Source organism: Hordeum vulgare, chromosome 5H (genome assembly GCF_904849725.1).
Source record: "Hordeum vulgare subsp. vulgare chromosome 5H, MorexV3_pseudomolecules_assembly, whole genome shotgun sequence".
Classification (NCBI taxonomy): Eukaryota; Viridiplantae; Streptophyta; class Magnoliopsida; order Poales; family Poaceae; genus Hordeum; species Hordeum vulgare.
Window position 1 is genome coordinate 561,001,663 of NC_058522.1, and position 23,136 is coordinate 561,024,798.

At 46.3% G+C, this 23,136-nt stretch overlaps 1 protein-coding gene across 2 annotated transcripts; it reads left to right on the top strand.

Annotated features, from left to right (window-relative positions):
- Positions 1-6,011: 6,011 nt before the first annotated feature.
- Positions 6,012-8,132, top strand: LOC123452996 (thaumatin-like protein 1b). Of its 2 annotated transcripts, none has more exons than XM_045129752.1 (3): positions 6,012-6,187; positions 6,295-7,000; positions 7,403-8,132. In XM_045129752.1, exons 1-3 carry the CDS (start codon positions 6,124-6,126, stop codon positions 7,590-7,592), a joined length of 960 nt encoding a protein of 319 aa, XP_044985687.1. In that variant the 5' UTR covers positions 6,012-6,123; the 3' UTR covers positions 7,593-8,132. The 2 variants fall into 2 exon arrangements, 1 of the variants encoding a protein (XP_044985687.1); XR_006632686.1 differs by having other exon boundaries at positions 6,295-7,318; positions 7,403-7,495.
- The last annotated feature ends 15,004 nt before the right edge of the window (positions 8,133-23,136 follow it).

Consider the following 23,136-nt stretch of genomic DNA (forward strand, 5'->3'; position numbering starts at 1 on the left):
GCGGTCAAAAATTATCCTTACTAACCGATGGACTAAGGAATTTTTCTCGATTATGGAGGTGGTTAAAGAGTTCGTCGTAAAGGGTTACGTCGATGCAAGCTTTGACACTAATCTGAATAACTGTGAGTAGTGCAACGGATTCGTACAGTAGAGTAGATATTTGGAGTATTTCCGAATAGCACATAGTAGCAGCATATATAAGATGACATAAAAATTTGTAAAGAACACACGGATCTGAAAGTTTCAGAACCGTTGACTAAAACCTCTCTCACGAGCAAGACGTGATCAGACCCCATAACTATGTAGGTGTTGGATTCGTTGGAATCACATGGTGATGTGAACTAGATTATTGACTCTAGTGCAAGTGGGAGACTGTTGGAAATATGCCCTAGAGGCAATAATAAATTAGTTATTATTATATTTCTTTGTTCATGATAATCGTTTATTATCCATGCTATAATTGTATTGATTGTGTTTTAATTGTATTGATTGGAAACACAGTGCATGTGTGGATACATAGACAAAACACTATCCCTAGTAAGCCTCTAGTTGGCTAGCTCGTTGATCAAAGATGGTCAAGGTTTCCTAACCATAGGAAAGTGTTGTCACTTGGTAACGGGATCACATCATTAGGAGAATCATGTGATGGACTAGACCCAAACTAATAGACGTAGCATGTTGATCGTGTCATTTTGTTGCTACTGTTTTCTGCGTGTCAGGTATTTGTTCCTATGACCGTGAGATCATATAACTCACTGACACCGGAGGAATGCTTTGTGTGTATCAAACGTCGCAACGTAACTGGGTGACTATAAAGATGCTCTACAAGTATCTCCGAAGGTGTTCGTTGAGTTAGTATGGATCGAGACTGGGATTTGTCACTCCGTGTGACGGAGAGGTATCTCGGGGCCCACTCGGTAATACAACATCACACACAAGCCTTGCAAGCAATGTGACTTAGTGTAAGTTGCGGGATCTTGTATTACGGAACGAGTAAAGAGACTTGCCGGTAAACGAGATTGAAATAGGTATGCAGATACTGACGATCGAATCTCGGGCAAGTAACATACCGAAGGACAAAGGGAATGACATACGGGATTATATGAATCCTTGGCACTGAGGTTCAAACGATAAGATCTTCGTAGAATATGTAGGATCCAATATGGGCATCCAGGTCCCGCTATCGGATATTGACCGAGGAGTCACTCGGGTCATGTCTACATAGTTCTCGAACCCGCAGGGTCTGCACACTTAAGGTTCGACGTTGTTTTATGCGTATTTGAGTTATATGGTTGGTTACCGAATGTTGTTCGGAGTCCCGGATGAGATCACGGACGTCACGAGGGTTTCCGGAATGGTCCGGAAACGAAGATTGATATATAGGATGACTTCATTTGGTTACCGGAAGGTTTTCGGACATTACCGGTAATGTACCGGGAATGACGAATGGGTTCCGGATCTTCACCGGGAGGGGGGGCCACCCACCCGGGAGGGCCCGAGGACCTTGGGGGTGGCGCACCAAGTAGGTGGGGTCAGCTCAAGGCTGTCTTGTGCAAGAGATAAAGAAAAACCAAAAGAAGAGATAGAGAAAAGAAAAGGGAAAGGTGGGAAGGAAGAGAAGGACTCCTCCTTCCAATCCTAGTTGGACTAGGATTGGAGGAGGACTCCAACTCCTCCTTGGTGGCGCAGCCCTTGGGGCTCCTTGAGCCTCAAGGCAAGCCTCCCCTCCCCTCCTCCTATATATATGGAGCTATTAGGGCTGATTTGAGACAACTTTTGCCACGGCAGCCCGACCACATACCTCCACGGTTTTTCCTCTAGATCGCGTTTCTGCGGAGCTCGGGCGGAGCCCTGCTGAGATTAGATCACCACCAATCTCCGGAGCGCCGTCACGCTGCCGGAGAACTCATCTACCTCTCCGTCTCTCTTGCTGGATCAAGAAGGTCGAGATCATCGTCGAGCTGTACGTGTGCTGAACGCGGAGGTGTCGTCCGTTCGGCACTTGATCGGAGCGGATCGTGGGACGGATCGCGGGACGGTTCGTGGGACGGTTCGCGGGGCGGATCGAGGGACGTGAGGACGTTCCACTACATCAACCGCGTTCACTAACGCTTCTGCTGTGCGATCTACAAGGGTATGTAGATCGGAAATTCCCTCTCGTAGATGGACATCACCATGATAGGTCTTCGTGCGCGTAGGAAATTTTTTGTTTCCCATGCGACATTCCCCATCAAGCGCCACATCGATGACGAGGCCGATAACTCCTCCCTCCACCCTCCCACGTCGGAAAGGCTCATGGAGTAGGAGCGCACCCGCGACACGAAGTCCCGCAGCGTCGGAGCGTGGGCTTGGGTAACTTTCTGTCGCCTCAAGAACCTCTTTGATCCGGCCATCCAGCACCTCCGGATGGTCGAGCGCACCTTGTTTGAGGCGAAGGAGGCCGCCGCTGTCGGAGATGCAGCTGCAACCGCACGCGCGACGACAGCGACATCAACTCCGGCGAGGAGTAGATATTTATGCTTTTCGTTTCGATAGATATTTAAAAAAAATTCAAAACGGAGATGTTTTGATTTTGATTTGTATTTAAATCCACTATGTTATGTAGTAGAACCTCCCTATGCTATGTTTGACGAACTCTGGTGATCCATGTTTCCACGTAAACTAGAAGTTTAAATTTGCAGTAGCATTTTATAAGATCTGTTGTGGTTGCGCATTCGCGTCCAGCAAAATCGTTTATGAAATACGGGTATGAGATAGTGTAAACGATTTTTGCGGGATGACGGGTTACGGGATCTACTAGAGATGCTTTAATCTGATTATTAGAGTGTGTCCCTTAAAAACGTTTTTTTTTCATTTTTAAGGGTGCGGCACTAAAACATTGTTTGCTTTATATTTATCTAAACGATATTATATTTCTTTGCAAAGAGAGTAAATTAGACACACTCTATTCACCGTCGATTGTGTTAAGACCTCATGTAACAGAAGTGATACCGGAGCGAAACTTACTCATTTTCTGTTGCGCCATCCTCTGACCACAACTTTCACCTAGACATCCTCGTGTTACGAGCCGTGTAGCCTTTTCAATTCACAATCGATTCCATCCTTCATGGAGTAGCATGGACTACCAATCATCGATGTGGTCCCTGTCATCGTCGATGGGAGCGCCCATGCATGGCCGTGGTGGGAGGGCTCTGATGGTGCCAGTCCAATGGGCCGGGTGCAGAGTTAGAGGGTGCTCAGATGAATGAGAACCGTTGATTTTATGTTTTCCCATTATGTTTACATCCAGCAAACAAACATACTTTAGGCTTTTCATTGCATTTTCTTTACCAACAGACAATGATTATGTTACTGTTTGCTTTACCTTTTTTCAATCAAACGCCTCCCTAACCGCCGTCGCTACTAACGGCGGATCGAGTCTGCGAATCTAACCCCCCAATGACCGTTGTAGGCCTCACTCTTGTAGATCATAGCTTCGTCGCTCATCCCCGTCTTGGTTGTCGCTCCCTACCATCATCACCTATACCCATAGTTTGAAAAACGGACCGGAAAGATTGTCGGTTCAGGTTTTACCGGTTGGACCAACAGTTCACCGGTTCAATTGTCGGTTTTCAAGAAGAAAAAAAAATATTGAGTAATATATGTGTTAATATAGGGTGAAACAATGGGCAAATAAAATTATTTTCATGTAGTGGACAACAAAATAGCATAGCCGAATTGGTTATAAGTCCGTGGGCAGGTCTCGCGTATTGCTCACATGACCTCGGATCGAATCCCACTTCTCCTAATTTCTATTAAAATATTTTTCTGATTTTCCCGGTTTAATGACCCTATTTTCATTGATTTTTAAAAAACCCGGCCGGTTGACTGATTTTTCTCGATCCAATTACAGAATGGTTTTATTAGCTTAAAACCCCAACGAGGCTGCCGGTTTCGTTTTTTTCCTATTTAACCGGCGTTCCGGCCCGTTTTTTAAACTAGGCCTATACCCCCTCCACGTCCTCGCGTCCAAGACGAGAAGGGAGAGATAAATATTGTAGTATTATGAAAGAGTTTATACTTCAGTACTGCCATATATAATATTTATTTTGTTATTCGAAATACCATATAAAACCAGCTATTAATAGAGAAATTTCAAATGTAAATGATCGCAGCAATTGGCATTTACACTTTCAATCATTTCATGGTTGCTAACACAATCACCATAAACAATTGTAAACTTACCTTCATCGGAACTACTTCCTCATCATAGCAATTTTGCTATTGCAGTAGCCGCTTCGACCGAACCTGAATCCAAAGGACACAATGGGATTAATATCGCCTCCATAAAGGTCATGGAAAGACCTAACCAAATAATAACGTGGATTTCCGTGGATGGATTTGGGTTGGTTCTTGGTGCATTTTGTAGCATCCCTTAGAGCATCTACACTCGCAAGCAAATCTAAGCCCTCAAACGTCCGCATACACGACCGGGCGCGTCTGCAGACACTGCTCAGCCATCACTTCAAATTTCACTTTCATATCAGTGTCTTTTACTTTTTCAATATATGTCCAATTACATGCATGTCATTCATGGAGAGAAAGTGAGAGAAAGAAAAGAAAGAATAAATAAAGAAAAAAAAGGTGGGACAAAATTATCTGTGAATGCAGGACCATTGACCGGACACGCCGGGACACATCTCATACTCATCCCATATTTGAGGGCAATTTGGGGAGTGCCGGACAGCCCGGGCATTTAACGAGACTATGAAGGATCCGGTTGGGTTAACTTGTTTCCTTATCTCTTCTGTCTAGTCAGTGGTCCCTGCCCTCGTCTAGTTAATGTGAAGAATCCGGCTATAAATGCTATTATGGCTTAGCTGGTTCACTTGACCGCAACCCCAAGACCAAGATCATGACAAAGGGTCGTCGCTGACTGATCCATGGAACGTCACAGCCGTCCCCGACACTATGAAGTGCTCCTATTTGTCGCTATGTGTGACAAGCTGGAGAGCAAATGCACAAGCGTGTGCGTTTCATGGGCCCAACCCCAACTCGGGGTCTACCACTATGTGGGATCAATCTGCGATGCAGTTCCTCGTGATTTTTGCGTATCCTTTCGGTATGCTCTGGTTTTCATATGGTTTATTGTTACATGAATATTTCTTTCCTGTATGATTTTACTCTATGGACAAGGGAATTTGCTCTTGCATCACCTCATCCAGCTTAGGGCCATGGAGGCCTTAGGACCATGGAGGTGCGGTGGATCCCGGCCCTTGTCGACGGGAGGGATCATGCTCCGGTTTAGCTAGGTTTTATGTTTGATTAGGTTTTGTGTTGTGCTCATGGAGGTGAGGTGTCAGCAGTTCCATAAAGATGGAATAAGCTTCCCGCCCAACCACATCTCGGTAGTGTGTCTGGTATCATCGAAGGGCATGTGGAGGTGTGTCTTTGATGGACATCATGGGATTTGTTCGGTGTTGGTCTTCGATGAATATGTTTGGATTCATTTTTCGTACATTTGTTTTCAGGTTGGATCATTTTTGTCTAAATATGCTTCTCGTCATCAGTAATGATTGTTGTTTTATTTTGTTGGTTCTATGAAGACTTAGCATGACAACTTATCAACTATTTACTACAACCGGATTGTCTGGCTTCGACGAAGGCGGGGCGATGACGATGACGCGGCTTGCTCCAACGCATGTACTCGTCGTTAGATGGTCTACAAACCTAGATGTAACTTTTGCTACTACTTCTGATGTTGTTTGTAATATTATCTGATCATCGACGATGAATAGATAATATAAAAATTCAAAGAAGAAAAGTCTCAACTGACTGCACCGAACGGCAGATGTGCATTGCGTCATGCGATGGAACACGACACATCGGACGCCCAATAAATTAAGATAAGATAACCTGAGAAATTGAGAAATTTACACGTCATATCGGCCGTAGAAAAAGCAGAAAAATATCTGACATCGTCTCCCACAGAAAAATGGGTTTCTCTATAAATACCACCAGCGCCTGCCCACACCAATTGCGGCCACACTCCTACCGCCCTGCAAATAAAACCCACGTGTCTGCCCTAACCATACCGGCCAGCGTACCATCAGAGTCAGAGCAACGCTCTCCGCACTCGCTACAATGGCGACACGGGCACACCGAGCTCCCATCTCCCTCCTCGTCCTACTGCTCGCCTCAGTCACCGGTAAGCCGCGAATCGATCCATGCATGGACGCACGCCCTTTCCATCTTCCGTTCAATTTAGTTACTACTTGGTTGCTAATGGATCGTCGCTCGCTGTTGATTCTTCAGGTGTGGCGTCCAAGTCGTTCGCCATCACCAACAACTGCGAGTACACGGTGTGGCCGGGGATCCTCTCCAGCGCGGGCTCTCCGGGCATGGACAGCACCGGCTTCGCGCTGGCCCCGGGGGAGTCGAGGACCATGCCGGTGCCGGCGGGGTGGTCGGGGCGGCTCTGGGGCCGCACGCTCTGCACCACGGACCCCGCCGGCAAGTTCGCGTGCGTGACCGGCGACTGCGGCTCCGGGCGGCAGGACTGCGCGGGCGGCGGGGCGGCGCCGCCCGCCACGCTGGCGGAGTTCACCATGGACGGCAACGACGGCATGGACTTCTACGACGTGAGCCTGGTGGACGGGTACAACCTGCCGATGCTGGTGGCGCCGGAGCAGCAGGGCGCCGCCGCGGCGGCGGGCGGCAACTGCGCGCCGACGGGGTGCGTGGTGGACCTGAACGGCGCGTGCCCGGGCGACCTGCGCGTGCCGTCGTCGACGGGCGGCGTGGCGTGCAAGAGCGCGTGCGAGGCGTTCGGGACGGCGCAGTACTGCTGCAGCGGCGAGTACGGCAGCCCCGGGACGTGCCGGCCGTCGGCCTACTCGCAGTTCTTCAAGAACGCGTGCCCGCGCGCCTACAGCTACGCCTACGACGACGCCACCTCCACCTTCACCTGCGCCGGCGCCGTCTCCGCCTACGCCATCACCTTCTGCCCCAGCACAACAAGGTACGGTAACTATCTATCGTTGCGTTTTGTCAAACCAAAAGAGAGCTGCCTTTCCATGGCTAGGCCCTCCCAAAAGCAAAAGAAAAGCATGGCTGTCCGGTTGACGTGCACGGCGCACCGACGAGACGAGCCGGCCAACAACGACCTCGCCGCGTCCGTCCGCGAGAGCCCGGTCGGTGGCACGCATGCCGCCAATCGAACAGTTCCAAGCCAAATCGTCTCTCGTTGGTGACACGCAACGTGTTATCCCGTCACGATGCACGCTCTCCTCTCCGTGGCTTATTTTCTAACGATAGCCGCTCACTATTGCACTGACGTGTACGTATACTGGTATACATATTCCATGTACTATTAACATTTCGTGCTGACGATAGTACGTTTTATTTTGTGTGTGCTGTGCAGCGTGAAGTCGGCCGGGTCGAACGCGGAGGCGCCGGCGGGCCTGCCGCTGATCAACGGCACGATGGTGTACCAGGGGGGCGACCAGTTCGTCGGAGCGGGCGCAGCCGCGCGGCCGGCGCTGGACCTCGCCGCCGTCCTCGTCGGCGTGGCGGCGCTCGCGCTCGCGCTCGCGCGCCCCATGCCGCGGTGATCGATCACTCGGCAGTGCCGCCGGCCGCGGGCCATGCCATGAGATAATCGTGCGTGCAAGTGATGCGCACGCGCACCCACCCAAAAACAGATGGGGCAGGGACGAAACGGACGCGTGACCTGCCGGCCGGCCGACCTGACGGTACGATGGGCCCACCCGATGTGAGATTTGAACTTTGCTCAAGAGACGAAACGGCACATATCGCATGGACGGGTATGCACGAAGAAATGGCTCTGGATTAGTCAGGCTAATTTGAAATTCGAAATTAGCCTAACTAATCATGCTGCGGCGAAGAAATGGCTCTGGATTAGTTAGGCTAATTTGTAATTTGCTAAACTAAGCACATTTCACCAGTTTTATAGGTTGTTTTAATGATTAAACAAGTGGACTTAGTTTCATATTTTAATGTATTTGGGTCTGTGAATTAGTTTGGGCGCTGAACATTGGAATATAGCGGACGTGGCGTGATGCATGTATGTATAGCTGCAGTTTAGGGTGTATGTGTATGGACAGATGCAAACAGAATAATCCTCTTTTTCATTCGCTCTCTTGCCTTTTTCTCGCTTTTCTTCAACTTTTCATGTTTGCCACAAGAATAACTTTTCATGTGTTCTCCATATATAACAACAGAGGCTTAAGCATGACGAATTGACGATTGTATCTCACAAGACGGCTTGACAGCGATCGGGTCAGTACACATTGCCTTGAGTATCATCCGCCAGAGTCGTGACCCGAGGAAACCCACGGTGAGGGAGCTCGTCGAGTTTCTTTTACCAAATTAATAATTAATCAAAAAAAGTTCCACACAGGCCCCCGCGTGCGACCCGGGCGGCGACTCCAGATCCGACCGCGGGCGGCCCCCTCTCCTCACCCCTCCCGTGCCTCCGCCGTCGGCTAGAGCCGCTCGGGCAAAGCCCCTTGAGGTGGCGGCAGGGCATCCTCTCTCCTCGTCTTGTGGTGGTAGGCGCGGGGTAGCCAGCCGGGGTGGAGGCGTCGCGCGTGCGCGGGGTCCGGCGACGCGGTCGCGGCAGGGCATCCTCTCTCCTCGTCTTGTGGTGGTGGGCGCGGGGCAGCCAGCCGGGGCGGAGGCGCCGCGCGTGTGCGGGGTCCGACGGCGTGGCGACGGGGTCTTCTGGCGAGGACGTGCTGCTGGTGATGGCGCGTGGCGGCTGCGTCTCGTAGCGGATTTTTTTACTGTTTTAACCTTTTTTCTAAACATGAGCACAAAATGCATCAGACTTGAAAGCATTTCACGATCTGACCCTTTTAAAAACGCCACAAGCCGTGGCGTTGCTGCCCCACTATGCAACGCCTGTCTACCATGGCGTTGCTGCCTTTGGTGACACGCCTGTCTACCGTTGCATTTTTTCTTTTTTGCAACGCCAGTCTAACGTGGCGTTGCAGGCCCACTGTGAAACGCCAACAGTGCTGGTTTTTCTGCCGAACAGTGACACGCCTGTCTACCGTGGCGTTTTTTCTTTCTTGCAACGCCAGTCTAATGTGGCGTTGCAGGCCCATTGTGAAACGCCAACAGTGCTAGCGTTGCAGACCCACTATGGAACGCAGCGACGACATCCAGCCAGCCAACGGCATGCTGCCAGCAACATGTGCACTGCTGAAACGCCATGGACCATGGCGTTTCACGCGTGGCCTGCAACGCCACATTAGACTGGCGTTTGCGTGGGTCTGCAACGCCACATTAGACTGGCGTTTGAGTGGGTCTGCAACGCCATATTAGACTGGCGTTTCTATGTGCGTCTGCAACGCCACGGGCTCTGGCGTTTCAAAAAAGGTCAGATCGTGAAATGGTTTCAACCAGAGTTCATTCCGTGCAATACTTTCATCCCATGGATCAAAATCGTGAAAAAATCCTCCCGTAGCTGCGGCGGGGTCCAGATCTGGATCTCAGGCAGCTGCGGGTGGTTCCCTTCCCGACGACGACGGCCCGCGGGCTCGCTGCGGGGCGGGTGGCCTCCGAGTGGGGCGTGTCTCCCTCTGCGTGGCGGAGCTCAGGGCCTTGCCCGCTCGGAGCTGGCGCTAGGGAGTACGAGGCGGCGCAGGTTGTGCACGACGTGGTCCTGGGGCTGTTGCGTCTTCTTGGGGTGCTGCAGCCGCTAGTGGTAGGGGGCAGCGTTGTTGGGTGTGATGGAGTGGGTGCCAGCGTCCGGATGATGTTGAGATCGCACACTTCTGTGCGGGCGCGCGCACAAGGTTGGATGTTGCGGCGACGGACCTCGATGGGTTAAGGGCTGGCGTTGGTGTGGGGGCTTGGAGGTGGCTGTGGCCGGTGTTGCCGAAGCTCCCTGGTGACTGGAGATGCAGGTTCCTGCCCCCCCCCCCCGGTCCAGATCTGTAGTGACCAAATCCGACGGGGCACCGGCCGTCGCTTTCCTCCTGAGGCCTTGTTCGGTTATCCCTCTCAGGAGGGGATTGGAGGGGATTTAGGTGAAATTTGACTTGTAGGGGATTTAATCCCTCTCAATCCCCTCCAAACCTCTTCAAATATAAAGGAACCGAACAAGGCCCGAGGCATTTTCGGCAGAGGGTTGGCGACACGGGCCCGTTTGGTCGGGTCTTCCCTATTCCGACGGCTTGGTGTTGGTCACGGAGCAGCTGTGGCGATGGCGCTGCCCGGATATGGCCCCCCTCTGGCTGGCTGTGTGCTTGGACTTTGCGGGTTGGCGGGCAGGTGTTTGCTTTCCCTCCTGGTGGCGGCATGTGCATGTTGTGGTATCATGGAGTGCAGTGGAGAGGGATGCCGGGGCGGCGGGCTATCCGGTTGGCTCTCCGGCGAGTCACCTGTTAGCGATGGTGGCGACATCTTTCGGTCGTGTGGGCGGCGAGGGGTGCTGCGTTGGGAGGCTCTGGCGTCTTCTTCGTCACGATAGAGGAGATGCCCAGTTCTGGTTCTAGATGTTCCTAGTACGTCGTGGCGCGAGTGCAACTTGACGAAAGCTCTGCGCTTCGACGTCGCCGCCGACGGTGCCCGTGGGTGCCGCTCTTCTCTTGAGGACGTCGTCGGATGTTTGCTCCCCCTGCCAGTGTTCCGGGTGAAAACCTTGATCCGGATTGTTGGACGCGGCAATGGTGACGCGTCGCGTCGTTCCCACTCTTGAGGGCGTTGCCAAGGGAACCCAACAGTTGGTGGTCGTCGTTGTGTAGTCCTTAGGTCATCCTGTTACCTTTCTTGGCGGCAAAGTTGTGCCCCGGCCGATGTATGTTGTCCGCTTTTTCTAAGTTCTGCTTTGTTTGAGGGCCTCCTCATCACTTTGTATCGTCCTGCCATGTATTTGTGGTTTGTACTTTATATATAAAACAGGACGAATGCCTGTTTCGAGGAGGGAGCTCGTCGACCAGGACGAGCACACACACCCATCGAGCACATCATCGAAGACGTCGGCCGTTGTGGTGGAGGAGCATGTCGGGGTATGTATCAGGCCTCCAGTCACGACGAGAGCGGGAAACCATCGTGTTCTCGGGCTGTCATGTTGCTCTAGACTCTAGTCGACGTGGAGCGTGAAGTGGAGGGAAACGGGGCCTCCTTCCCGATGACAACGTCATAGCTGAGTCTCAACTGGAGCAACCCAGCTCAAGCAGCTCGTCATTGCGGACGCCGATGATGAGATTCAGGCACATGCGGTGGTTTTTGTCTTTCGGTGGAGATGGAGAAACAGAGGCAATCATGTTCGATGACCAGAACTAGAGCCGCATGTACCCACATGAGGAGGGCGAGCCGCAAGAGAACCGAGTGTCTCTTGAGCGGACGCTATGGAGTCGGTACAGACAGATCCCGTCGTAGGTCGGGCGATGTCCTCAGAGAAGCGGCGGAGTGGAATGCGAACCATCATTGCCTTCTTCAATCGGCATGGAACGATCCCGCAGTCAATGGATCGGGATTGAACGGAGTTGAATCCACTGCCTTCCATGTCAGAAAAGGTCGGAGATCACCGGAGGTGGGCTAGGGTGGCGAATGGGAGTGGAGAGGGGTGAAGTGAAGTGACTAGGGTTTGCTCCGACGAATGTATGAGGACGAGTATATATGGGGCCGGCGCGGGTCAGGCGGACGTGCCCGGACTCCTTCATATCCGCCCTACATTTGGACTGAATATGAGGGGTGTCAGTCAACCCATACTTCTGAGACCCATTTGAAAGGTCCGGTTGAGTCGTGTGTTTTATGACCGGTGAGTAAACGGACGGCCTGCCTGGGGCGTTTGAGACGGATACGAGGGATTCTCTGCCATAGAAAGTTGTCATTTGGTCGAATGTTATAGAAACAGCCGCATGAGAGTAAAGAAAAAAAATTGAAAATATTGATGAGGTGGATTAGAGTTAAGTCAGTACCACTTTGCAAGAAAAGACCCTTAGTTTTTATTTAATTTCGTATTATCCTTTGTTTACAAGAAAAATGGATTTGGGCGGAAAAAATCGCTCGCCTAAGGCCCTGTTTGAAACCATAATAGATTATAATAATCTGGATTATGAACATAGATTATATAAACTGGTTTAAAATAATCCAGGTGGGCATGTTTGGAGGCCAGATTATATAAACTGTAAACCAGCTTTTAAATTGTACATGTTTGCCCTCAGTTTACAAGGAAAAATAAAAAAGTGACGGCGGCACTGCGTAATTCTCTTGAAGTTTTACAAGGATAACACGTCATTTGTAATCCATAATCTCATTTTAGCTGGGGTAGAGGAGATTATGAAATTATAATAATCTGATCATCTAGTTTATAAAATCTACAATATAAACTGTCCTGTTTAAAAATACAATAGATTATAAAAACCAGATTATATAATCTGGGTGGTTCCAAACAGGGCCTAAACCAAAATTCAAACCTGCGTACCCGCTCGCTACCGCTGATGTACCCATTCTTTTTTTGCAAATACCACGCGTGCGCATGGGTTTTCGGGCCGTTGAGATGTTTAATCTTGCCATGCTAGGTAAGCATGGATGGAGACCGACCACTAATCCGAATTCTCTTAGTGGTCGAGTGTTGAAGGGGAAGTATTTCCCGGCCACGAATTTTATGCAGGCTAGTGTGCCCGAAAACGCTCCGGCAACATGGCGCACGATTATATCGGGAAGGGAGGCGCTCAACGCAGGTCTCTTCAAGCGTATTGGGGACGGCTCCTCGGTGTCTATATGGAATGCTAGTTGGATACCAGGAAATCTCTCAATGCAGCCGGCGGTGCAGATTGAAAATGATACACTTCACGGAGTGTCCGACCTCATCGATGGTGATTCTTGGTCATGGAAAGAGGATATTGTCAGAAATAACTTCATTGCCCCCGATGTTGATGCTATATTGAACATACCACTGCGACTGGGGGAGGTGAGGACTTCTGGGCATGGGCGTGGGAGAAGACGGGTGTCTATACTGTAAAATCTGCTTATTGGGCTCTTATGACTCGCAACGAGCATTCCGCTCTAGAGGAAGGGACGATGATGGGTACTTCAGAGACTGATAATCAGTTATGGACACGGTTCTGGAAGCTGAAGGTGGTGCCTAAGGTGCGTGTGTTCTGGTGGCGAGTTCTACGGGGTATCCTTCCGGTGGAGCGAACACTACAATACAGGCAGAGTGTCACTACGGCGAGATGCAAATTCTGCGTTGCTGCAGATGAGGACTTACTGCATCCGTTGGTTAAATGCTCTCATGCTAAACGGTTCTGGATGGAAGCTCGAGAATGGTTGCAGGTTAAACTTCCCGACCTCCACCCAGAGATGTGGGCGAAGGACATCGTGTGTGACCAGAGATTCCTAGTGGATGACAGGGGGCAAAGTTTCCGTGATGTGGGCGATCTGGACCTCCAGAAACAATATTACACATGACAAGGAAGGACTCGGCCGAGGTCATTTTATTCGATTGATCAAGGAAGCTTTGGCAGTGTTAGACAGTCTGCTGGAACACACCAAAGTTCGGACCGGTTTTGGTTGGAGGCCGCCGGAGGATGAATCGATCAAAATCAACACTGACGCGGGTGTGCCACAGGAGGAAATCAAAGGTGGGGCGGGGGCATCGCCCGGTCATCCATCGATTTCCTTGCAGCCTGGAGTAAGCATTATCCGGAAATTACAGACCCATTGGTAGCAGAAGCTATGGCCCCGCGTGATGGTGTTCGCTTCGCAAAGCTCCGAGGTTTCTTGCGAGTGATGCTCGAGGTTGACCCCAAGGAGGAGGTCGATCTTTGGACCTCACGCACTTTCCCGCGCTCGGTGGTAGCGCCAATTCTCATGGAAGTTGAAGGACTAGCCTCATCTTTATGGTCTTTTATTATTTAACATGTATCTAGAAATGCTAATACTCCAGGTCACCTTTGCGCAAAACATACATGCACACTCGGGGTCTCGAGTTGCTGGATGGCTACCCTTCCTAGTTTTTGTTAGAGTAAAACGAGATTGAATGAAAGTGAATGAACGATTAGTCCTGATTTCTATTGATTCTCAAGTTTACATACATCTGAAAAAGGTGCGAAAAAAAGGTGTCTGTTCGGAGTCATCCCTCCAGAACAGGTGCCTGTTGACAATAGAGAGAGAGAGGAGACACGACTGTTCGGGGTTGGACACATCCCTTGGATTAATCTACTAATTAATTTCTAACACTCCCCCTTGTACAACACCGCTCCTTGAATGTTTCATCATTGAAAGCTTCTTGCATATATATCTTCCATCTTGAGAAATCTTCCAGATAATCTTTAGAGTCTCCCTCAAAAACCCTGTGGGAAAAATATGAGGAGAATAGAGTAGATATGTTGTTAAAACTCCTTCAAACCCAGTGGGAAAAATAAGGAGAAAATGATGCAACATATGATGATCATTGTCTCTTGATAACTCATATGAGAAAACTTTTGAAGAAGGAGAAAACTCATTGATAAGTTTAGAGAATAATTAATATGTCTTGAGTACTTCCTTTAAAAACCCTGGTAGGGAAAATAGAAAGTATGACATATGATCTTTGAGAAGTATTGCCGCACTAAAAACCATTATGAGAAACTTGAGAGAAAACTCAAAAGGGAAAAGAGTGCAATCGTACATGCCATTGAAAACTCCTTTAAAACCCAGTGGGAAAAATACAAGGAGAAAATGATATGGCATATAAAGATACTTGTGTTTATATTATCTCGTTAAAAACCTTTTATGAGAAACCGTTAGGGAAAACTCGTCAAGGGAAAAAGAGTACAATATATGCAATCTGATGATTGCTAACAAGTTATAGTTTGGGAGATTACTCCCCCTGAACCTTGCTAATATGGAGAATGTCTCATACCATTGTCATTGACATGAACATGAGATTGTGTATGATCTGTTGGATTATCACAATATTTTGTTTGCAAATTATTTCCTCAATTTTCGACAATCCTTGAGGATAAGTAATTTCTGAGCAATGTGATTTATGGTATTGCTCTTCATATAACCTGTAGGTATTGAGTAACACAAGTGGAAGTATCTTGTTAAATCAAGTTATGTGATTCTGATGAATCTCAACCACACGATTTTGAGTGTGGTTAATCATTCTGCCAAGCCATACATATTTTTGCAATGCTTTAGGATAAAGCAATTATGTCAGAATGATAAGTGGAAATAACCATTAAAATTCATTTATATGACTTCCATGTGAATGCTATTCCAGCAAATTCAGTCATTGATATGGCGTCGTTGGGATCAAATAAAGAGCCAATATCATTACATCATATCATGGTCATATCTTCTATTTCCTGATGAAAATATTCAAGATTTATTGTAATCTTCAGATAATTTTGATTGGGGTTGCACTCCGAATAAAGATAGCAAATATAGTGTCAGGCCTGACGTAGCTTGCAAGTATACGAGTGCTTTGACATTAGTGAGATGTAGAACTTCAGGTCCTAGTATCACTTCATTATCACCTCTAGGTATGGATGGATTTGTACCATATTTTGGGCGGTATGACCATACATATCATTTATTGATATGATATATCTAAATAGAACTTCTCGTATATGTTTTGGATATATGTAGACTAATATGTATTCTTGAGAGAATGCTCAAGTTGTAAACTTAAGCTAATTTTGGTTAAATCCAAATTTTCCGTCTTGAGATGATTTTATGTATGTTTAGGTCATGTAGAGACATTGATGATGAAATCATCAATATACACTGAGGTGATATAAGGAATTCAAATTTGGTATTCCTTTGTTAACACATAAACAATCATCATTGAGTAATCCTTCGGAAGAAGAAAATCATTTAGTCGGTAGTACCATAAGATTTCCGACTATTTCTAGTCATAGAGTGACTTATGAAGTTTTACACAATACATGTTGCGATTTGTTTTTGGATTCGGAAATGAAGCCCTTCAGGGACTTTAATATAGATTTCCGAAATGAGTGACTCATATGAGTATGTAGTCACTGCATCCGTTAACTGCATGGATAATATTATTTGTACTGCCAATGATATTTATTATCGAAACTGAATTCCACTCATACCAAGAGTGTATGTTACATCATAATTTGATGTCGGGTCTCTCCATGAACCCTTTTGCTACAAGCCTCGCTTTTTCACCACCTCATTGACTTTGTTTATAAATGAGAAGTTCTTAGTATTCCATATGGAAGATACTTATGAGGAATAGGTATTACTATGGTAAATACCACTCTTTGATGAGTGAGTGCTATTCTTCATTACTTGCTTCCTTTTATGTGAACCAATATGAGTACAAGAGGCACTCTACCATGGATTTTGGTTCAGGGCCCAAAAGGTTTTAGCAATTTTTAGAAGAAATATATGTCGACAAATGTAGACTTATGTTATATGATTCTGGAGATATCAATGAAATTTGTGGAAATGCATTTATTCCTTTTAACTCCTTGTGATTTCCTACAACAATGGAGTCAAGGTGTTTCGATGTCCCGACACCAAAACATTGTGCACATTTATGTCAGGTTTTGGATGATGAGCATCCGGTGAGGTGTCTTTCAACATGATGTTGAATTACATTTACTGGTTAAGGATTTGATTTCCTCTATTTCCGCGGAAGCATATGCGAGATTATATCTCGTGTGGTCAGATTTCTCCCACTCTTGCTCTCATTTTGGGAGAAAAGTGGTTTATCAGGTACCTCCACTCTTTCTTACACTTTACTGCAGGAATATAACTCAGTAACACCTTTGTCATCAGTAAATGTATGTGCCAGATTTGCAGTGTGTTGCAAATATGTGATTCTAAACTTCTTGTTCAGATTCTTTGAGTACGTGGATATAAGGACTAAATGTGAATAACATTTCTAATTTATTTCTTGGCATTCTTTGTGGTACTAATCTCCCCCTAATGCCAGAAATGTCCTTATTGCTGGTGCAATCAGCATACGGGCTATGAATAATTTTGATTGACGGATAAATTTTTATTCCTCACATAGATCCCTATTTTTTTGTGAGAGCCCATTGATGTATGCTGGAGTGGTGATATTGGTATGTAACCGAATTATCGCAGATAGGAAATACTTTGTTGATTTCCACGTAATTACTACAAGGAGAAAGTAGTATGCTATGCAGTTGGTATGATTTATATCATACTTACGGTGTGTAATGTCGTATTTGTCTAGCATGAGGCTAGTAAATTACGATTCTATAAGTTTTGTCATATTATTAATTTCATTATCTTTGATAAGATATTGAACTAAACCATTATGTGTATTACATGATCTATTATGTATAATCAGACATTGCTTGTGAAATGAGTTCAACGAAGTTGTCCATTCGAATGGATTTATCCCTTGTTTAGGATAACTTGCTCTTACTTTGAGAATTTGAGCAATTAATTTAGTTATATCATTCATGGTTTGTGTGACAAGTGAAAGTGCAGTCATGCCCTTAATCGTGTTTTGGTGTTGTTGACAACACACATATAGATAATTAATCACTAATCCCCTTTTAAGCTATTGTGAATGATCATGTGTTGATAAGGACAAGCTCATGTGCTAACAAGGACAATATCAAGATAAGCATTCCTGAGCACTACATGCTTGATCCCTGTGGATGTTCACATGGTGGACAAATGAAGATGAATATATAAGCTAGGCTTTCCACATTGTGTATGGGAGAGCTACTTGAAGACTTCATCATGTCTTGCTTTCAACATTGAGCCAAGAAGGAACAACAACATCAAGCTCGAGTGAATGGGCTAACTCAATGGTATGAGTTCCTTTGAAGTTAGTGGTGCGGAGTGATGATCAGCGAATAAAAGTATACACTCAAGTATGGATCATCGGTATCCCTTTTACAATTCTTGAGTCTTTAGGGATCCCGCACTATTAAGAGGGGATCACAGGTTTTGTGATGAACTTGCTCAAACTAGATATCCACTGTTCGGCTCATACCACATCTCCACTGCTCTGCTGTTATCAGAAAACAGGACCAGTGCCTCGGACATCCGGCTTCCTGCGGACGTCCAAGGGCCGGACGACCGACTACTTCGGAAATCCGGAATCCTATACCAAAGAAATCAGAGCCATATAACTCGGACTTCCGGTTCCCTCCAGACGTCCGAGGCCTGGACGTCCGACCAGCTTCGGAAATCCGGAACTATGCACCAGAGAAACTTGAGCCATATAACTCGGACTTCCGGCTCTCTCTGGACGTCCGACCAGCTTCGGAAATCCGGAGCTTTGCACCAGAGAAACTTGAGCCATATAACTCGGACTTCCGGCTCCCTCCGGACGTCCGAGGGCCGGACGTCCGTCCACTTTCGGAAATCCGGAATCTTGGAGCAGAGAAGTTTGAGTCGAATAACTCGGACTTCCGGCTTTCTCCGGACGTCCGGTCCCTGTTCAACTACCTAGTGGTTCCAGATATATTTACATCCCTCGGACGACCGACCCCTGTCGGACGTCCGACTCCTTGTGGACGCCCGGACATCCGTGAACTGCCGGATGTCCGACCCCTGTGTGACTTAAAGTGTCTCCAACGGCTGTTTTACTCTCCCCACTATATATACCCCCTCCCACTTCGTGAGAGGGTGTCCAACACAGCCATATCCTCATAATAACACATTTCTACCTCACACACATTTGCTCACACCAAATCTTAGATCCCAAGAGCATTTGTGAGCCCCTTTGAGAGTTGTTCCAATCAAAAGATAGATCGTCTCCCTCTCCTTCTCTCAACCCAAGTTATTTGAGATTTGAGCAAGTTTTGAGCATTCCCCGTGATTTTGTTACTCTTGGAGGTTGGAGACTCCTAGGCGGTAGGAGTTCTTCGGAGAGGAATCAATCCGTGTGATTACCCCCCGGAAAAGTTTGTGAGGGTTTGGAAGCCACCTCAAAGGCTTACCATTAGTGGTTGAGAAACGCCTTCGTGGTGTTATCTCAAAGGGAGAATAGGGTGAGCCTTCGTGGCGTTGGTGTGCCTTCGTGGTAACATCCACGTCTCTAATGGTGACTAGCTTCCCTCCAAGGAAGTGAACATCGGGATACATCTTCGTCTCAGTGACCCTGGTTATCCTTAACCCTAACTCCTTACTTGTGGTTTACTTGTGTTACTTGAGCATACATACATTGCATATTGTTTGTGCTCATTATAGTGTGTTGGCTATTTCTTGTACAAGATTAATCATTCAAGCATACCCTCTATATCCACACGTTCACTTGCAGCTTTTGATATATCGTGTGCTATAGTGTGATCTAGTATCTTGTGTCGTTCACCTACTTGTCGTGTGATATAGCTCAAGTAAGTTTGTGTAACTTACTTGGGCTTGTTAGTAACTGTATTGTGTCCATCTTGGTAGATCGTGTTGTTGATACACGTTGAAGTGCCTAGTGCATTTAGGATTTGTGCTTGACAAGTATCCTCTTAGTTTATTTCCGCATTAGGTTTAAGCCAAATCCAAAGAAGTTTTTAAATAGCCTATTCACGCCCCCTCTAGGCGTCATCGAGGTCTTTTCAATTGGTATCAGAGCAAGGTCTCTCTTTAATTAGGTTTCACGACCTAGAGAGTATCGATGTCGACTATTGGATTAGTGCACAATGACACCTTTGACTTTGATGGCACAAATTATACCCTATGGAGAGTTCGTATGCTTCATCACTTTCGGGCCATGGGCCCAAATACTTTACGAATTGTTCTTGTAGGGATTGCTGACAAAAAGGATGATGCATCTTCATCTACTAATGAAATGTATCTTGATTGTGAGGCTTGTCTTGCCATTGATCGAACCATAAGTCCTGAAGTGTTTAAGTCTATCTCGACTTGCAAGTCGGCTCATGAAGTTTGGACTAAACTTGAAGATATATATGGTGGGTCCAATCTTGATGAAGACGATATTATGATGAAGGAGTTGGTGCATGAGCTCTTCACTCTTTTTGATCATAAATAGTCCACCACTACTTCCATATCCGATTGCTTGCACACCTCAGCATCTTCAATCTCATAAGGTAACGACATGGCGAGTGAAGAAATACATGTTGATGAAAATGTCATAGCCTCCATGGACACGAGCATATCTAGCACCACACATAGTGTAAATTATTGTGCTGATAGGTCATGCATTCCACCTAAAGATCCCTCGACAAATGTTTGTGGTGATATGCCTGCTTTCCCGTGTCCTCTTGATCAAAATATCTTGTTTCTCCCTAGTTGTTCTATGACTAATCATTTAGGGGAAACCAAGAAATATGAAGTACTTTTGACTGAAGAATCTGATTCACCAAAAGAATCATCATCAACTCCTCCAGTTCACATGTGCCTCATGGCAAGAGGTAATAATGAGGTATCATCTTCCCTGTGCAATAACGATGATATTTGCGATGATGATGATGATGATGACTTGACTGAAAATATCTGTGTGATCAGTGAAATTCTTCATAAAGCTAAAAATAACTCTCTTCAAAGATTCCAAGATGTTCTTGCTTACTTTGAAAATTGTAATGATTCACTTAATCATGAACAAGCTAAAAGTGAACAACTTGAACATGAACTTGAGAAGAGTCATCAAGCATGTAGAGACTTAAGATCTTCAAAAGGAGAGATTGAAGTTGCTCATGATAAACTTAAATTTTTTTTGAGGTCCTTCTCCTTGAATGCAAGAATGCAAGGGAGAGCTCATCAAAAACTCTAAGATCTATGAGGAGCTTCAATCTACTCATGAGAAGTCTCTAATCGCTACTTACTCCTCTCATATTGTTGATGATACTTGTACATCTAACCCTATCTCTTTTGAAGTATCAACATTGAAGGAGAATGTTGAGCTACGTGCTCAACTTGATTTACTAACTAGCAATTATGGGAAGTTGGAAGAAAACCATGTAATGCTCACAAGCTCTCATGTCGATCTTCTAACATCCGATAATGTGCAAAAGTTAGCTCATGAGGCTATCATCACCAAGGTAACATCAAGTGAGCCTCATGTGGACAATGGCACCACTTCTAATCAAAGTACTATATTTCCATGTGCTAGTCCTCGTAATTTGTCTACTCATAATGTTGCTACCTCGTGTGATGAATTACTTTCCTTGCCTTGTTGCTCTAACAATGAAGCTTACACTTCCTCTAGTACTTGCATTGACACTAACCGTGCAGAGGAAATCAAAGAGCTCAAGGCCCAAGTCACTTCTTTGAAGAAAGACTTGGAACAGTGTCATGAAGGGATGTCCACACTCAACAACGTCCTGTGTGAGCAAACATCTCTGAATGACAAAAATGATGTTGGAGTAAACTCAAACAAGAACAAGAGTGGCCTAGAACGAGTTAAGAATTCGGCCAAAATCATTTGCTTCAAGTGCAAAGTTAAAGGGCACCATGTTAGATCTTGCCCTCTGAAGACGAAGTCTCAAAGTCACAAGCAACAAGGGACGCGGCCACAAACTCAATCACACACTCAGCTACAAGTTGAAGGAAAGCCTCTTCCCAATAAGACCCAAGCCAACACTCCCCGAGGTGAGAAATGAACTGGGAAGAAAACAAAGGGTAGATGTTGCTACTTATGTCGTGAGAAGGGTCACGTCGCTTCGTATTGTACGAGAGGTAACTTATCCAACCCAATCATTATTGATGATAGCTATTCCCTTGGGAAGGATAAGGTTGGCAATGTGTTTGCCAAGTTTGTTGGTACTCAAAATGGTGTCAAGAAAAGAACCATTTGGGTTGCCAAGCCTATTGTGACTAACCTCTTAGGACCCAACGTAGTTGGGGACCAACAAGCTCAAACTTGATCAATAGGTGACTTTGGAGGACATTGGAGACTTCGATGCACAATGAAGATTTGAGGACTCTTCATCATTCGTATCATCTCAAGCCAAGTCACTTGGATTATGGAGCCCATATCCCATATCCCATATCCAATGTGCCTCTTTGCGGTGACCTGTACTTAAATTGTTTACATTGAAAGTTGCGTGCCCCACTCCTTCTCATGTCTAGGTTTGGTACCTAGCATGTACTTTGACATGTTGCGCCTACTAGTATGATTGTTATATGTTATCTATCATGTGTAGGTCGTTATGTATGTCATATAGTTGTGTGTAGTCCCGATCATTACTTGCATCCTAGTTGCACCGTTGTGTGGGTCTTTTGAGACGTTAATAGCTCATCACATTAAGGGGGAGTGTTCTTCTCTACGCACACCACTAACCCAAAATGTGTATATATGTATTGGACTCCATGTAGTATTCACGGTGCAAGATTATCCAATCAATTAGTTTGATGTCAAAGCCATCCGAAGTTTAAATTGGCATCCACTTATCACCTTAGTTGGATGATTGATTTCCTTGTTTGATAAATACATGGATTATCACATTATGGGAGTATGATATGCTTTGTGCATGTCACATCCCCTGGTAAGATAAAACATCTGATGTATGCCACTCAGAATCTACCACATGGGGTTATCCTATAACTGTGTGGCGTGTCATGCTCCACATATCTTAATTCGCATAATAAGCCCTCTTGGTATCTAAATCCCTTAGATGTGCGTGAGTATAACGTCCTACTACACCAATACTCATGGCTTAGCCGCTAGATCGTATCTAAAAGAAGGGCATAGTTGATGCATGCCTTTCGAAATATTTCTCCACACTATGATTTAACTAATTGGGATGTTAACGTATGACATCTAAACATTATGCTTATGGTTGAACTCCCATATCACACTTGTGTGAGTATAAAACGATCTTTGTGCTCGTTTGGCACCTACCACCACTGATAACTCTAAATGCCATTGTGTTCTCTCACAGATGGTACCTCTGGCTTGGTAGTGTTTTTCATGGTCATTTTATTTCGGCTTTATCTTCAGTTGACCTACATAATGTGCCGAGAAATTCATGTGTCTCCCGGTAATCTCCCATGCATGTCTTTGAGCTCGCACTATTTATTTCATAATGTTGTGGGAGTTATAATCATATTACCTACACTTATACATCTACTGGGGTGAGACATGCATGTAAGGTTGTGCAAAATGCATGCCTTACATGGTTTGATGCCTTGACCGGTTCATGTGTTGAACTTGGGGTGCTACCATATGTTGATTTGTCACCCTGATCCATTCTGGACGACATGAATGTTCTGTAATAG

Excerpts from the sequence above, each read along its gene's own strand:
- LOC123452996 (XM_045129752.1), top strand. The coding sequence starts at position 6,124 with ATGGCGACACGGGCACACCGAGCTCCCATCTCCCTCCTCGTCCTACTG. Across the intron at positions 6,188-6,294 it reads ACTGCTCGCCTCAGTCACCG|GTGTGGCGTCCAAGTCGTTC; the intron begins GTAAGCCGCGAA and ends TTGATTCTTCAG. Across the intron at positions 7,001-7,402 it reads TTCTGCCCCAGCACAACAAG|CGTGAAGTCGGCCGGGTCGA; the intron begins GTACGGTAACTA and ends TGTGCTGTGCAG.